General features: G+C 41.4%; 1 protein-coding gene across 2 annotated transcripts; it reads left to right on the plus strand.

The window, feature by feature from the left end:
- The first annotated feature begins 59 nt into the window (after positions 1–59).
- rmi1 (RMI1, RecQ mediated genome instability 1, homolog (S. cerevisiae)) lies at positions 60–7,625 on the plus strand. 2 transcript variants are annotated; one of them, XM_031856291.1, is made up of 9 exons: positions 60–382; positions 477–917; positions 2,091–2,201; positions 2,958–3,107; positions 3,807–3,877; positions 4,215–4,338; positions 4,613–4,691; positions 4,840–5,029; positions 5,622–7,625. In XM_031856291.1, the coding sequence occupies exons 2-9, from the start codon at positions 756–758 to the stop codon at positions 6,862–6,864; spliced, it is 2,130 nt and encodes a 709-aa protein (XP_031712151.1). In that variant the 5' UTR covers positions 60–382; positions 477–755; the 3' UTR covers positions 6,865–7,625. The 2 variants fall into 2 exon arrangements, with proteins under 2 accessions (XP_031712151.1, XP_031712150.1); XM_031856290.1 differs by having other exon boundaries at positions 60–378.
- Positions 7,626–16,375: the final 8,750 nt, after the last annotated feature.

Consider the following 16,375-nt stretch of genomic DNA (forward strand, 5'->3'; position numbering starts at 1 on the left):
CGATTGGTTGAACAGAGAGTAAATCAAACAGGCGAGAGTAACCATTGGCTAGAAGAGACGTCAATCAAAACAGAAGAGGCGTTTCCAAAATAACACTATTAGCTCTATTTCCGGGTGCAGTTTGATCTGCAGGTTGCTCAAGTTGTTCCTGTATATAAGGTGTCATGATCTGCAAGGCTTATGTTACGTGGTGTCTTTCTAGGTACTTGTAGGGGCACAATTGTTATATTTAACAGCTGCGGTTGTATGTAAAAGCCTCTTTAACTTAAACATGTTGTATGGACTCAAAGCTAAGGCATAGTAGCACCAACATTGGTCAACTTTGGCGCCTTAACTACTTCCCACAACACTTCGTGGAAGAGGCTGCCTCCATGACTCGTAGGTAACTTCTATATGAACTTGGACGTTTTATTATTCTGTCGCATGCCATCCCAGCCTGCATTTCTCACTCAATCTGTCCTCACTCTCCTCCACAGTACCCAGACGTGACCACCCGCAGAGACAGAGGGCTTATCACAGCTAATGTGACCACAGCAAAATAATAGTCTCTCCGGGCGATACATCACCACAAGATATACAGAGAGTAGATAATCCCTTAACATAAACACTCCCTTTAAATCCAGAGTCAGCCATTAATAAGCCATTACTGATAAATGTAGTTGGGTATGAATAACGCAACTGGCTTCATATAATAACGGATAACATTGGAGAAATCTCAGGAAGTGGCCTAAGTCAAATACAAACAAAGGACGAGGATGGCCCCTGAGATCCAGGCAGTGGTACATGCTACCCAAGCCTGGCTGCAGTCCTCCTGGCACGTCCAGGTGCCCTTTGCCTGGCTGGAAGCCTGCGTGGAGTGGCTGCAGGAAGAAGCAGGAGGCGCAGGTCGTCTGTCACAGCAGCAAATCAACCAACAGGTAGGCCGGATGTGTGGATGTGTCTGTGCAGCTGAATGCAAAATGACCACAGTCTAGAGTTTGCTCAGTTGTGATATGATGTGTGACTTAAGTATGAGACTTGGGTGATGTGACAACAGGTGGTCGTATATGGAGGGGGAGACGATTACTCCTGTCTCTATTTTAAGATGGTATCCTGCATTGGATGTGAATGTCCTCTTGATCCCTCTCCAGCCATCCATTTACTCCTGGTTGATGACCGTTGACCTCGTCCCAGTTGAAGCTTTAACTGGTTCTGGTGTTTACATACAGCTGATTATGTCTGTTTCCAGTATTCACTCAGTCTTCAGTTTAAGGTCCTTGCCGCTTCACCAATATAGTGTTCCCCATCGCTGTGCGGAGCTGAAATAATTAGTCAATCAACAAAAAAATGAATCTGCAATTTTCAAATATTGTTGACCGCTAAACAAACATGCAACACACAGAAAGCACAACTCATTGAACCTTTGAGCAGACGAGCATCAAAAGCCGTAGGCCTAAGACCGTGCAAGGCTCCACTACTGCCAGCTGAGAAGAGGAAGATCATGCTACAGTGGGTAGGCCTCGGCATAGCTGGGCGATTTGAGGAGTGAAAGAACACCTCCTGGTCTGACAAATCCTGGTTTCTGTTGCAACATGCTGATAGCAGGGCAATTCTTTTGTGTTAAACAGCATGGATTCGTCCTGGTGTCACCAGCTGGTGGTGGCGTCATGTGGGGTATGTTTTCCTCCATTATTGCTACGCCACAGTGTACCTAAATATCGTTGCTGAACAGCTGCATCCCTCCGTGGCCAAAGTCTATCTCGTCTTCTTCTTTTTCAGTTGATACTTGAGGAGGATAATGCTCAGTTTTTCAAGGCACGGGCCAACTCCTGTTGGTTCCAGGAACATGACATGATATCAGTTCACCGAAGTGGCCGACATGGTCGCTTGATCTCAGCCAGGAAGTGCACTTGAACGATTATGGTTAGGATGTTCATATCATGAACAAGAGACCTACTTTTTAATAATTTGATGGCCATTTATGTCATGGAAGTGAACGGAAGTAGTGAAGTATAAACATCTTGTCAAATAACTGATATTACAGAGTGTCATAAAATAGATCTGACAGTGGGGAATAAACTTGTGCCTCTCTGCATGACGTGACATTTTAGGCGCTGGACCAGTGGCTGCTGACGGACCTCAGGGACCTGAGCTACCCTGTTCTCCCTGAAGGACTCTCTCGGGCCCAGAAGACTGAACTCAGCGGCACCTTCTGTGTCCAGGTACAGGCTTGTTGATCATAAATTTTACGCTGTATTTTTAATCTCATGTTTATTGTTGTATGTTATGTTCAGGACAATGCCCATTGATCAGTAGAAAATTATATATTAGCCAGAGTTGGTCTAGAAGGCTAATAAAACCACCATGTTAGGTCTAAACAGCATGCCGAGGACAATATATGCAGCTGCAGCAGAACACAGGTGAGAAGGAGGGGGGAGGGGAATACAAATATCCCCTGTAATAAAAACACAAACAAACTCATGTTACAGTGGAAATGGCAGTCCACATTGAGCAAAGAAATTAACAGAATATTTCCCATTGTGCAATGTAGCTGTCAGGGTATAATGCGCTCACTGAAGTTTGTGTATGTTGTTGTGTTGGCTCTTTAAAAAATGTGGTTGAAGGCATTTTTTGCTGAATAGTATAGCAGTCTAAATTATTCCCATTCACTTTATCATGATACCGTGGGGAAGAGATGATTGGAGTACAATAGAATCCATATTTTAACAAAGCGCCACCGGATTTCAGTTTTCCATCATATGGAAACTCAGCTGGAAACCCTGAGACAGAGTAATTAAATGTGAATTGGTTCCAAGGCTCAAAGATGGGAGCCACAAGATAACAAATAAGACATTCTCATGCACAGTATGTATACATTGTTTTGTTATATGACTGTAGTTTTTCATCTCACTAGATTTTCTATAGAAATTCTCACGCAGGGAAAAGGCAACGTAATCAAAGGTCCCACTCTGTTTTAGGTTGACTCATTGCTGGACATCAGTCAGCCTGCGTATGGTCAGATGCAGAAGTGGAGGGGCTCAGATTGTGCCAACGACGAGGTGTCTGCTGTCACACAGTTCACCCAGAGGCCCTGGGAAGCCAGACCAACCCGAATGCTACTATTGCAGGTCAGAGCCATTATTTGCCATTGTAAATACAATGCTAGTGTGTACAATTCTACTCAATCAACTGTACAACCATATTCTTTGAGCAGACCTGATCTTTGTGTTTGGTCGGGTAGAACAATGTAGAATTCTGCTTTTCTTCCTGACTGAATCAGAGTGGACAGGTACAATCAGTGGGAGCATATAAAAGAGTAAATTGCTGGAATATAAGGAGCAGACAGACTGTAATTTTCACCTTAAGTAATACACTTGTCTCTGCTCTATGGTTTCTAAAGAATAGTGCTGGTGTTGCTTAGAAACGTTGCAGTGGCTTTTTTCTTTTTCTTTTTTTCCTGTTTCTGACGAGACCTGAAGTCTCTCAGTTCTAGGAGTCATGGGATGCAAAGACCCACAGCGGTTTAACATACACTGACATACAGTCAAACGGCAGGTTAATAAAGCGTTCGGATAAGCTTTTAGCAGCTTCGCTGGTTTTGGGAAGTTTTGCAGCGAAACAACCTACCACGGAAAATGCATAGAGTTTCTTTTTTATGCCATTTGATCTTTGACTTTTAGAATTTCTAAGTTATTTTCGAAACTGGTTCCGACTAGGGCAGCAATAATGTTTAACCCTATGTGGTAATAGTTTGAGAATTTAAATCTGCAATAACTTCACAATGATTTCAGTTGTTCCTGGTCAAATGCACAGTCTCTGTTGAACAGGTGACAGATGGAGTCCAGAGCTTGGAGGCCATGGAGTATCAGTCTGTCCCTGCACTCAGCACAGCTCTAAGGTTAAGAATCAATCTGTCAAATATTTAACTGCATTGTGGTGTCTAACCATGTCAAGAGACCAACCATGACTTTCTACTTCTTGCTTTATTTTTTTATTTTTCTACATCTTTCCAGCAAATGTGTCTTTAATATTTACAATTAAGAATATGTTATGTTACTGTATAAAGGGAATACTGTTATTTATTTGTATGTTAGATTAGATTTTGTGTGGAAATGTCAAGAAATCAGAAATGAATAAACATATTACTGCTACGTCACTGCCACTTTGATTTTGCTGAAACTTTTGTACCATATTTTAAACATTTTATTGTGATTGTTGACTCTTGTAACCCTCAGGCCTGGCGTGAAGCTGCAGCTGCAAGGGCAGATGGTCTGCAGACTCGGGATGCTTCTGTTGAAGGCGTCCAACATCAAGGTTCTGGGTGGTGAAGTGGAGGACCTGGTGGAGAGGAATAACCAGGTACACTGTTGGTTTCGCTTGTCTATCAAAAGCAGATTTAAGCCGATTGTGTTTTCTTAATTAGTTTTTTTTCAAATTTGATGTGAATACTATTTGGTCCTAATCACCTTGTGATTCATTTTTTATTTAATGCAACATTGAGAGTACACCTAGTTGTTATGCGGCAGTTACCGTTTACAGCTTCTAAAGTGACAAAATCTCAGCTGTTGTCATAAAGCAGTGTATTAAATGCAATAATGTGTACAGGTTCAGTGGATTAATTCTACTCTGACAGGGCAAGGTGCTGTGTCGGACGCTGGGACTCCCCGAGGAGCAGCAACAGGGGGGAGCGGCCCCCCCGGCACCACTACAAGGTATATTCAATTCATTTAAACAATTTAGATTTCATATAAAATAAGGCCTGTTTAAGGAGGAAAATGGACGCCTTAATTCTTATCTTAAGCTAGTTATTTCAGAATTGAACATAATCATGATATTGTGCCTCGTTTGTTTTCTCTTCAGGAAACCAGGAAGTGGAGGACCTGGAGCTAGACGATGCAGAGTTGTTGGCCAGTCTGGAGGCCCAGGAGCAGGTGGAAAGGGTTCAGGTGGGGCCTGTTCCAGACAGTGGCTACGGGACGCTCAGTGAGACCTCCACTCAGTCCTCGAGAAGCTCCTCTATCAGGAGCCTCGTCTCGACAGCCTCATCCAGGTGGGTGGTTAACATTGACATTTTGATGCCGGAACTCCTCGATGTTCACTGCCGGGCAAATACACCTTGACATTTTGAATTTTAGCATAATGTTTGTCTTCAGAAAGAATCTCAGCGTTTATCTTTCCTCTACTTTGAGAAGCATTTACCACTTACTGACTCTACTACCTATAGACGGACATATTTTATATATGATTTCTGTCCTTTGCTATCTTTATCTCTGCCTGCTGTCCTGTGAATTTCCTGCACAGTCGGAAACAAATGAAAGTAAATTGCCACATAATTTGATCATTTTGATTTGAACGACAAAGGCAGTTCAGTACTTATGATTTAAAAACAACCTGTCTGGTGTCAAATTATTGTAAATTTACCAACTTCAGGCTTTACTCAAAGATAAGACTTAACCGCTTTGAGTAATATCTGACTTATATCTCGATCCCCTTGTTTCTGTAGCTGTAGAATGTAGCGTAAAATGTTCCATAGCTGAATTTTTGGGGTATACCTCTGGCACATTGGGCCCAATAACTTGAAAATACATGCTGGTTTGAAACTATATTATTTAAGTCCAACATTTTTGGCGGGTCTCTTGCAGAAATGAAGCCTCTGCCCGCTCTTACAGAAGTGGTTTGGCCCAGAGCAACAGAGGTGGTTCAGTCCATGGTCATCGCCACCATAGCCAACAAGAGGAACCCGACCTCTCGATTCAACAGGAGCTCTCGGATCACAACATGGTAGTCGATGACTTTCCCGATGAGGACTTTGACAATCTTCCTCTGGACGAGTTGGACAGTGTGATTTTTCAACAAAGTGACAATGCTACCACGCAGTCTGTCAGCAGTCACAGAGGCACAACACAGAGCAGCGACAGAATAACGGGAATTCCTAACAGGGCAACAAATGCCCAAACTGCTCAGTTTGAGCAGCACACTTTGGATGGCCCTGGGTCACGGCTTGGTTCTAGCAATTCAAGATCCACCACACAGAAAAGAGACTATGAAGGCTGTGTTAAGGAAGCTACAGGGCAGGTCTTGTCCCCAGCAGCAGCTCTCCAGCCAACGCATGAGTTAGGCTGTGTTACTAATGATGAGAGTGATTTCATGGATGACGATATGGACTGCCTTCTTGCAGAGGTAGAAACCGGTTGGACCGGACAGTCAAATCAGCTCCCTATTCAACAAGAACCAAGTAGAAGCCGAGAGAGTTTCACCAACAAAACAGGAACTTCAGGTTCCAGTCATAGACTTACCAGCGACTCATCAAGGAGTGCAACAGAAAGGTTTTCATTTGAGAGCTCTCACAACACCCCTCAGGGGCACAATTATAACCCAAACAATGCAGCATTTGAATCTGTAAAAATAGACCGTCAGAGTGACGGCTCGGTCCCTGCCCTCACTCTGACATCTCCACCGTTTACATATTTGTGCCTGCTAGAGGAGATGACGTCCAAACCAAGACCTCACGCCGCAGAGATCCGAGTCAAAGCTTTCATTGTGACTCTCGTGGGGAAACTGAGCAGCAACAACGGCCTTTGGCGCGTGTGCGCCACAATATCCGATGGAACTGGCTACCTGGACGTGGAGCTGTCCGATGAGGTTTTGACGGGCCTGCTAGGCTTCTCGGTGGCGGGAAAGGCGGCTCTGAAGCGTGACCCAGCCCGGAGAGGTGAGCTGGACACCGGGATGAAGAGGTGTCAGGAAGACCTGGTGGACATGTGCTGCATTATGACCGTCGCGCTTCAACCAGACGGCAGAAAGGCTGTGGTGACCAAGGCGGACCGAGTCAATGAGAAAGTATTCCAGGAGCTGGAGCAGAGGCTGAGAGACGGGAGAAAATAGACAGAGGACTGGTTGAGGGGAAGTGGGCGATAATCAGAAAATTACAGGCAGCGGAGGAGTATATTGCCTTTAAGCAGAGATGGAAAATTGCAAATATAAGCATTTTGGTGATTAACCTGCCCTTCTGCTTTAGATTTGGAGAGCAGAATGTGTGAACTGGATGTCTGATGATCAGCAGGCAGTGTGTTGCAATGCATCCCATCTGCTATATGTGAATGTGACATTCTGTCATTTTGTCATCAAAGGATTTCATTCATCTATTCATAGAGCTATTTTCTGCTTGACACGCACTGCATCACTCCTATGCAAAGTGAACAGATCTTTAATATCTACATTTTCGGTTATCAACATATAAGTTCAAACTTTTTAATGTATGTGACATTAAACACGAATGTGAAGAGAAGAGTGCAGCATGTGAGATGAGAGCAGGGAATCGGGGGAGAAAATAATTCATACTGTGATTGTTGTAATGAATTGCCAGCCTCTGCATTCATTCAGGACATCCATTGCTTCTGACTGAAAAATTATTGAATATCCAAGGGCAGCGTGGGTCTTTAATAAACTCCCCCCAGAGGAGATGAGAGGAAAGGGAGATAAAGGAGAGGCCATGCTTTGCGATTATTTCTGTTCATTATAGAGCCTCATCTGTTTTTGTCTTTGATGAATAAACCCCAAATTCGTTGCCTTGCCTGTATTTACTGTATATTGAAATAAAACTGTTCTGAAGGTTTTACAATTTTCTCTCACTCTTTGACTATTAAAACATGCTTGAAGTAAGAGCTCGCTGCTAATTTCATATTTCCATTTCTCCTTGTCAAATGAGTATTTTATTCCCAAAGAATAACTATTAAAAACAATAACCGGACATAGCAGTGTTTCATTTGGTTTGAAATAGCTTTATTAAACGCACCTTTGGGATATGCACTGTTTAAGCACACATAATGGTCATTTAATGTATAGCTCTGCAATATTATCGTGTAGCTCGTCAGGGGTGTCGGAAATGTCTCTTGAAGATGAAACATCTCAACAATTTGCAACTCAAATTGATTTGTGTCTTGTCTGCCATCGTACGATGTAATTAGGTGTCAGTCTCTCACACTTCAATTGCCTCAGTGTGAAAATGAGCGCACTGAGGACACAGGCTAAGAAATGCACGGCAGAGAATGTATGTTGGTACGTGTGTGTGCTTACATTGTGTGCGTCTGTGGGCTCATACGTGTTTGTTATTGTGTTACGGCTCTGTGTGCACTTCCATTCAGGTAGCGGATCTCTGTTCGTTACGGGCTAATCAGGTTGAACGTCTAAATCAGGGCCCTGCTATGCATGTCGATAACCTGTTATGTGCTAATGAGGCCTGATACGATGGAGAGGGGGAGCGCGGCATCCCATAGGGAGATACAAGTGGAATAAATATTGGGTGATAGAGTAAATGAAACATAACGGGTGTGTTGCCACAGGGATCCTGCAGTCAAACATCACCGTATACATAATGTATATATTTAACTGGTAGTTAATGACAGGCGGCTTTATGGGGAGGCCCCTGTAGCTGTTTACAACTAATTTATATGAGAAAATACATTTCCTTAATATGTGTTTACTTTGTTTATTTTTGTGTCATATTAACCAGGTGTATATTAAGTAAGGAAACAAGAAGGATGAAGAACAGGGAGAAATTACTACATGGGGAATAAAAGAACGTAAGGTCCACATATAAGTGTAGTACTATTAAATGAAAGTACCAATCAATTTAAGTTTCAAGTCCTTAAAGTGGGCAGACAAAAATAGAAAAACCAAATAAACTCCATCTGTTGATGCACATCAGGTAATCGATAGAAAGCTCAATATTTTGTCAAAAGATTTTTTTTACAACTAATTAACAACTGAGTGTCAGATAATGTAAAGTAATATATTACACGATGATAATGTGCATTTACTCAAGTACTTTAGAAATAGAATTTGGGGAATATTTCCATTTATTTCTGCTTTTGACTTCAGAGGGAAGTGTTTTAGTTTTATCTATTTCAAAGCTCTAGTAGCTCTTTATTCAAACCAATGAGTTTATAAAAATTGTGTTTTTCGAGACAGTAAAGTAGTCACAATTAATCCCACCTCAAACATCTGTACATTTAAATGCTTAAATGTTCGGTAATATGTCAATAATAATAATCCATAAACATAACATGTATAATAATACAGCACACTTAAAGGGGCCATTTTGCATAGTGGCTTGTTTTATTTTTTAGATTTTAGATTTATTTAGCCGATTCTAATTAAATGTTTCGTGCAATACTTTAGTTTTTATTTTCTTAAGTTAAGATCTGTGTACTTCTTCCATCAGTGCTAATATATATATATATATAATATATATAATATGAATAAAGCCTTTTCGGCAATAAATATTCAAGACGGAAGTGGGCAGGAACAAAAACAGCACACAGGACATGAACCAAACACTTAGAGCAGGAATCCAACTCTCAGAGAGCTGAGATCATTTCCTCCTAAATATATTACATGTGCACTCTGGATCGGAGGTTCATTGAAAGGCTGGACTGCACAGTCTTGTGAGGAAATTACAATTTTTGAGTCTTTAAAAGTTTGTCATGCAGTGCATGATAATCGACATATTTCAGAAGCATGAGAAAGTGCTCGACAGCCCTAATAGCTTTCCATTTGCAATATTATTTCCTCGATGTTAGGCTTCCACTTCTGTCTCAGTCCGGAGCTGTAGCAGGGAGAAAAAAATATGCTTTTTCATTCCCCTGTTAGTTTGGCTGTACCTTTTCCAAATTGCAAATAGCAGGCGAGTGGAGTAGACTGAGACAGGAGGGACAGAGCGCTCACATTGGAAACAGAGCACTGTGCTAATTTCTCTAATGTTCATATACAGCTGCACTGTACCTCTTTGGCCATTAGAAATATCAATGAAAAAAGTACATGAGCAATTCTAATACCCCTCCTGCTACAGCAGATGTAATTTTCTTTGCCCTATTACATTTAGTAATGAAAAATCCACTTAGACAGCTCAACCTCTTTTTTAGGCCCCCATCAAAATGAGCAAATGGTTTCTCTTCATGGCAAAAACATACCTCTTTACGTGTGTGTGTGTGTGTGTGTGTGTGTGTGTGTGTGTGTGTGCATGCTTGCCGAGGCTTGAGGATGTGAATCATTAAAGGAATTGAAAAATATGAGGAACTCGGACTAAGGAAACAATAAAGTACCTTTCTACTTTGTTTTGGCTCATCTGGGTTGATGGAAGGGATGATTATTGTGATTTGAAAAGAAATGATGAAAGGCTCATAAAGTTTTCTGGTGTGTTATTTTATGTTAACTGATCAAAGTTTTTGGTGTTTTGGGTATTGTAAATTAAAGCCCAATCAATATGTTAATGTCTCAACATATAGATCTTCTATGAAATAAGACGTCTCATTTTCATTTTTATTTAAATATATTAAAATCAATTATCAGCATTAACTCCAGCCTGCAGTCGTCACATACACCCATACATAATATCAAAGAGTAACAATAAACAAAAAAGATACACATCAATGGAGATTTGTCTAATTTTGCAATTAGATCAGAAATAGTTGGCTGATCTTCAGTGGTGGAGAAATGCTCAGATAAATAAGTAAAAGTAAGTAAAAGTAACAATACAACAGTGTAGAAATACAATTAAAAGTCAAGCATTCAAAAGGTAAACAGGTTTTAGTATAAAACTATACTTAATTAATACTTAGTAAAACTCACCATGTAGATTGGCCCATTTCTAAATAATATATTATTAATTATGTATGCATTAATTAATTAAAACGGTCAATCCATGGAGAAATACACAAAGCCTGTATTCAGAAACTATGCCTTTAAAGGAGCAATATACAGGAGCATTAATATAGTGGTGACCAACTATTCGCTATAAAGATATCGTAGAGAAATGTCTATCTGAGCAGAGAATGAAGTCTCTCTCCCTCTGTGTGTGTGTGTGTGTGTGTGTGTGTGTGTGTGTGTGTGTGTGTTGTTATCCAAGCTTCTCCTTGCTTTATTGACAAAGCTGGCCGGCCTGTTGTGCTTTTAGTGCATGTACATGTGCGCGTGCCCCAATGGCTACAGCCGCGGCTCTGAACTGCTCTCATATGGCGGTTACAGCTGATGACGCCATCCCAACTGACAGCGTCCAGTACCCCCTTAGGTAAAAAACTGTTAGTTCTGTCAGCACGTTTGCTGTAGTTTGTGCTGTTAATGCTGTCAGCACCGTCAGCTACGAGTCGCTGGCTCAGACGTCGCCATGTTGTGAGCCATTGAGAGGCAATCCAAAGGCTCCCAATCTCGTAATATGCACCTTCGAACGATCCGTCAGGATTTCCGTACAGCTGTGGTGTCACAATACAATGGTTTCACAGTTTGAAACATACATATTCTAAATGTGTCCCAGTCTATTTCTGGTTTCAGTGTATGTGAGTGACATCAGCTGACAGGAAGTAAATATGGACCCAAACTGTTGCCCAGCAACACAATTCCGCTGAAACGCACTAAAACGGAGCATTTCAGACAGAGCGATTACAGGTAAATTCAGACGGCTTGAGAAAGATAAAAGAGCATTTGAACATGTTCTAGTGAAAACCCAAAACACAAGTGAGCATGTTATGTCTCCTTCATAAGAATCTGAATCTGCAAAGCAACACCATCAAATAAATGTAATAGAAATAAATTACAAAATGTGCTGGAGTAGAAGTATAAAGTAGCATTTAGAAATACTCAAGTAAAGTACAAGTACTTCAAAATTGTACTTAACAACAGCTATATGCTTGAGTAAATATATAGTTACCTTCCATACCTGCAAATCTTATACAACTTCCTGGTTGAGTTAAGAGCAGCAGGCTATGCTTTAGCGGGTTGAGTTGGGCCATTACATTCTCCAGCAAGCGTGTATGAGATGGTGCCTCAGTCGCTGAGCGAGCAGTGTAGAGAAGGCCACAACAACAGCTTGGTTAGCTTTGATCTTTAAGTCCTTTATGGCCGTCAAAGGGTTAGGATCAATAACTTTGCCACATGCATTTGAAAGGGCACCAAAAATCCCCCAGCTGCAAACACAACCAGATCATGGCTGTCGGTGCCCGGATCGCCTTTAAGCATTTAGGGATAGGTTGATCATTTTTCAAGTCTGTCTAAAAACAATAGTCAGGTGCCGGTATGAACGCTGAAACAGGTTTTGCTTGATATAATTATTCCTCCCGTTCATACTGGCCATTAAAAGATCCCGTCCTAATGAGCGTTCATGTAAGTGATTGGGAACAAAGTCCACAGTACTTGAGTAAATATACCTTTAATGCAATGGGTTAATCTCCAGCCATTCTTAGACAAAAACATTTTTAAACCCTAAAAAAACACACAAGTAAGACATTTTGTTAACTATATTTCAACAGTAAAACTAATCTTGAATGCGTCATCTTTTCTTTGATGGAAAATGCAGAAATATGGCTGTTTGAAACAATGTCTGTAGAGCAAGATATGAAAAGACTGTAATGATTTGGAAAATGTAATCTTGCAATTAATGAGAAACAATTAATCCGGGCTTCGACCTACTGATGGTGAATGATGGTTAACTAGACTTAATGGGAAAGCCTATTAAAGCTCAGGCAATTCTGAAAGAGTGCAGACAAATGACTGACAGGCCCACAATACAGCTGGCCTCTCTCTACGTCCTACTCTCATACTACCAAGGCATTACGACCATTTGGATTCGAGCAGGATGTACTTGAGCAGCAGGACTTAAAAGAAAAGAAAGCAAAGGTACCATATAAAGAGACGAATGGGGGATTTTGCTGTGACAAGGAAGAGAATGGATCGCTACCCCCACTTGTCCTTTCTTTCTCCACAGAGACGAGGCAGCCTGACAAGCTGGCCATTAGGAAGGTAATTGGACAAGCTGTGCAGAGTGCTTTCGCTGCGCCCTTACACCTCTTGAACATCATGAAGCCTTATTCTTTACCCCCTAATATCAAGAGAATACGCAGGCTGGAAAAGACTACGGACAAACAGGCACATGACAGCCAGTGTATCTGTACTGTTCGGGTCAACGTGGCTCTTTGAACTCTTTGAAGAGTGAGCCAGTCTATCGGTCGTCAGCCAGTTGTTCAGGGTCTGCGCACTGTCACTGAATTCCTGTTATGTTGTATTACTGCAGCTGATCTTTTGGTCATCCGGTCACGTTAAGTGAACACATCGCAGTGGTATATGATGTTAGCCTGTTAATTTATGTAGTATGTGTTTGAGTGTGTATGTGTGTGAGTGTGAGAGAGTATGTGTGTGTGTGTGAGTGAGTGAGTTAATGCCTTTAATTCATGAGGCAGGATATGAAACGAAAGGTCACCATCAGGAAACCATTGGGACAAGAAAGACTTAAGGGGAAATGAGATCCACTGGAAGAGATTTGGAGGTATGTAGCTTAAAGAGAGAATGCTTACTCTGATGGGGAGCTTCTAATCTATACCATTAAAAGAAAGTGGAAAACAATTAATGTTTTAGCTCGCATCTGAGAGGATGTTAAAGTGCAGAGGCAGAGAAGTAAATGTTAAAATGACTGACGTGGCATCAGTGTGAATCACTCGCACACACACACACACACACACACACACACACACACACACACACTCACACACACACACACCTAGAGACTGAAAGGCTGTTTGGCAACTGCCTGTGTTGTTACCGTAGTGATTGGCATGCAGGAAAAAAGCCTCAGGCTGTTTTGGAAAAATGACAGAAATCACAGCTGAAGGCTATACACAACCCGCCTTACAGCCTTTGCTCTTATGTTATTGTATTGTTATTCTGTGCTTTTATCTCTTCCTCACCCTCCAATGTCTCTTTCTTTCACTTATTCTTTCTTCTTTCTCCTTTTATTATGGTTCATTTTCCTCCTCCCTATTAGTCTATTAAAACTGATGTTGTATTCTCTGCAGTTTTCCTTTTTGAAAGTAAATAATAATAACAGTGTGTCTCGTTTTCCCCCACATTGCTTTAACTGCACAAAAAAAATCGAATTTCAAAACGCATTTTAGACAGAATTACATTCTTTTGACAACAAGAAATTATCTTTTTTTGTATTATAACTACTGTATTTTGTTGCTGTATTTTCAAATACTGAAAAAGCTTGCTGCGTCTTACCAGATTATTATCTGTGTAGGGAGTGAATGATTCATATTCACCGTGTTAGCAAATACCAGGATCAAATCATCTAAAAATAACAGTCCAAATACATTCACTGGGGCTTTGTTTTCCTGTTGTTTCCCACAAGTTGCACAACCATTTCCTGACATGTATCAAGAAAAGTACAATGAGGCTTCTCTCAGATATAGCATTTACAATTAATAGTGTGTATTTTGAGAAACATACATTGTATTAATAATGTTTCTTCTGAAGAAGCTATTGTCTTCTTTTAAATTATCCTTACCAGTATTTCAGTTTATCCCAAACTTTACTCCTTTATTACATTTCAACATCATTCGAAGTTGCAGCTGCAGTGTTGCGTTTACACTAGAAGGTCTACCTGGCAAACACTGTGAACATTTGTGTGGATTTCTCCTGTATATATTTGGTGACTTAAAGCCCTCAGTCAAGTCACAATGTTTTGCTTATGGATTCTTCACTTGGATGTTTGACCGCCACTGTGCAGACTGACATTTGTGCAGAGTTTGCCACTAGAAGGCTGCTTTAACATGCATCTGCCGAACGGGGGAAAGTTTTTCTGTGCTCAACTTAAGGGTGCATAATACAGCATTTAGATTGCCTCTCAACGGTTCTCAGCATGGCGACAACCTGCTAGGAGGCTCATAGTTAATGGTGTTAACTGCGCTAACAGTAAAAACAATGGTGAATGTGCTGACAGAGCTAACAGTTTTACGTACACTAATGTACCTGAGTGGTGCTGCGCTTCTGCGCCAACGCTGTCGGTCTATGGAGCTAAATGGTCGAAAGTTTTGTTCTTTTGAAAAAAAATTTGAACCTGAAAGTTCATGTTGTGGTCTTGAACATTGAAAAATACAGCAATGTATTCAAAATAAAAATAACCTGGGAAAGCACGTCTCAGCCTCTCAGACCATCAGCACCGGTTCCGCCCAAGGCTGCGTTCTTTCCCCTCCGATCTTTTCCCTGTACACCAACAGCTGCACCTCCAGTCACCAGTCCGTCAAGCTCCTGAAGTTTGGGGATGACACCACCCTCATTGGACTCATCTCTGGCGGGGATGAGTCCGCCTACAGGTGGGAGACTAACCATCTGGTGACCTGGTGCAGTCTAAACAACTTGGAGCTCAATGCTCTAAAGACAGTGGAGATGGTTGTGGATTTAAGAAAGAACGTAGCTCCACCTGCCCATCACCAAGAAGGCTCAGCAGAGGATGTACGTCCTGAGGCAGCTGAAGAAATTCAACCTGCCAAAGAGAATGATGGTGCACTTCTACACAGCCATCATTGAGTCCATCCTCTGCTCCTCCATCAGAGTCTGGTACGCTGCAGCCACTGCCAAGGACAAGGGGAGGCTGCAGCACATCATTCGCTCTGCTGAGAGGGTGTTTGGCTGCAATCTGCCATCCCTCCAGGACTTGTTCGCTTCCAGGACCCTGAAGCGAGCAAGAAAGATTGTAGCCGACCCCTCTCACCCTGGACATAAACTGTTCGTGCCCCTTCCATCTGGCAGGAGGCTGCGGTCCATCAGGACCAAGACCTCACGCCACATGAACAGTTTCTTCCATTCGGCAGTCGGGCTCATCAACAAAGCCCGGGACCCCCACTGACTCTGACATCCCAAGGACAATTTCCTACCGGTCACTCCCCTGCACATCCCTTCCCTGTTTCTTCATTTAAACACACTTGACACTTTACATTACACTTCATCATACTTGTTTATAGTACTGTTATCTGTTTGTTGTGCACTTTATTTTATATTCTTTTATATTCTATTTTAATATGTTTCTATTTCTTGCACTGTGTTGATTGTTGTTGATTGTGTAATGTTATGCACCACCCGCCATGACAAATTCCTTGTATGTGCAACATACCTTGGCAATAAACGGTTTCTGACTCTGATTCTGATACTAAACATATAGCAAATGCTTATGTTTCAGACACAATGGTGTATTACAATAGCGTTCTGGGAGTAACTCAAAGAAACTGGGAGAAAATCAGAGCCAGGCTGAATATCCCCTTTTCGCCAATTTATACTAAAACAAAAAAACGGTGGATCACATGAAAACATGTGTAGCATTGTTGCTGGTAGGTATCATTGATTGATATCTATCGATTAAGTTCGTCGTTGGGCGTTTTTCCCTTAAATTTGACTCCAAACATTTATGCACCATTCAGCAGCTGAGAGTTTGAAAAGCCTCAGGGAAGATTGTGAAGTACCTTTAGATTAGTTTTGATTTACATTTAATTTTGATTATTAGGCCTAAAATATTTCTAAGATTATTTTATTATGGGACTTAAATTGATTTGGCCAAGGAACATCAACTCATTTA

Source organism: Anarrhichthys ocellatus, unplaced genomic scaffold (genome assembly GCF_004355925.1).
Source record: "Anarrhichthys ocellatus isolate YVR2014 unplaced genomic scaffold, GSC_Weel_1.0 scaffold17, whole genome shotgun sequence".
Classification (NCBI taxonomy): Eukaryota; Metazoa; Chordata; class Actinopteri; order Perciformes; family Anarhichadidae; genus Anarrhichthys; species Anarrhichthys ocellatus.

What these genes read in the sequence shown, in the direction of transcription:
- rmi1 (XM_031856291.1), top strand. Translation starts at nt 756, where the DNA reads ATGGCCCCTGAGATCCAGGCAGTGGTACATGCTACCCAAGCCTGGCTG. An exon ending in GCGGCACCTTCTGTGTCCAG is followed by an intron (nt 2,202 to 2,957) that starts GTACAGGCTTGT and finishes ACTCTGTTTTAG; the next exon opens with GTTGACTCATTGCTGGACAT. An exon ending in GTCTCGACAGCCTCATCCAG is followed by an intron (nt 5,030 to 5,621) that starts GTGGGTGGTTAA and finishes GGTCTCTTGCAG; the next exon opens with AAATGAAGCCTCTGCCCGCT.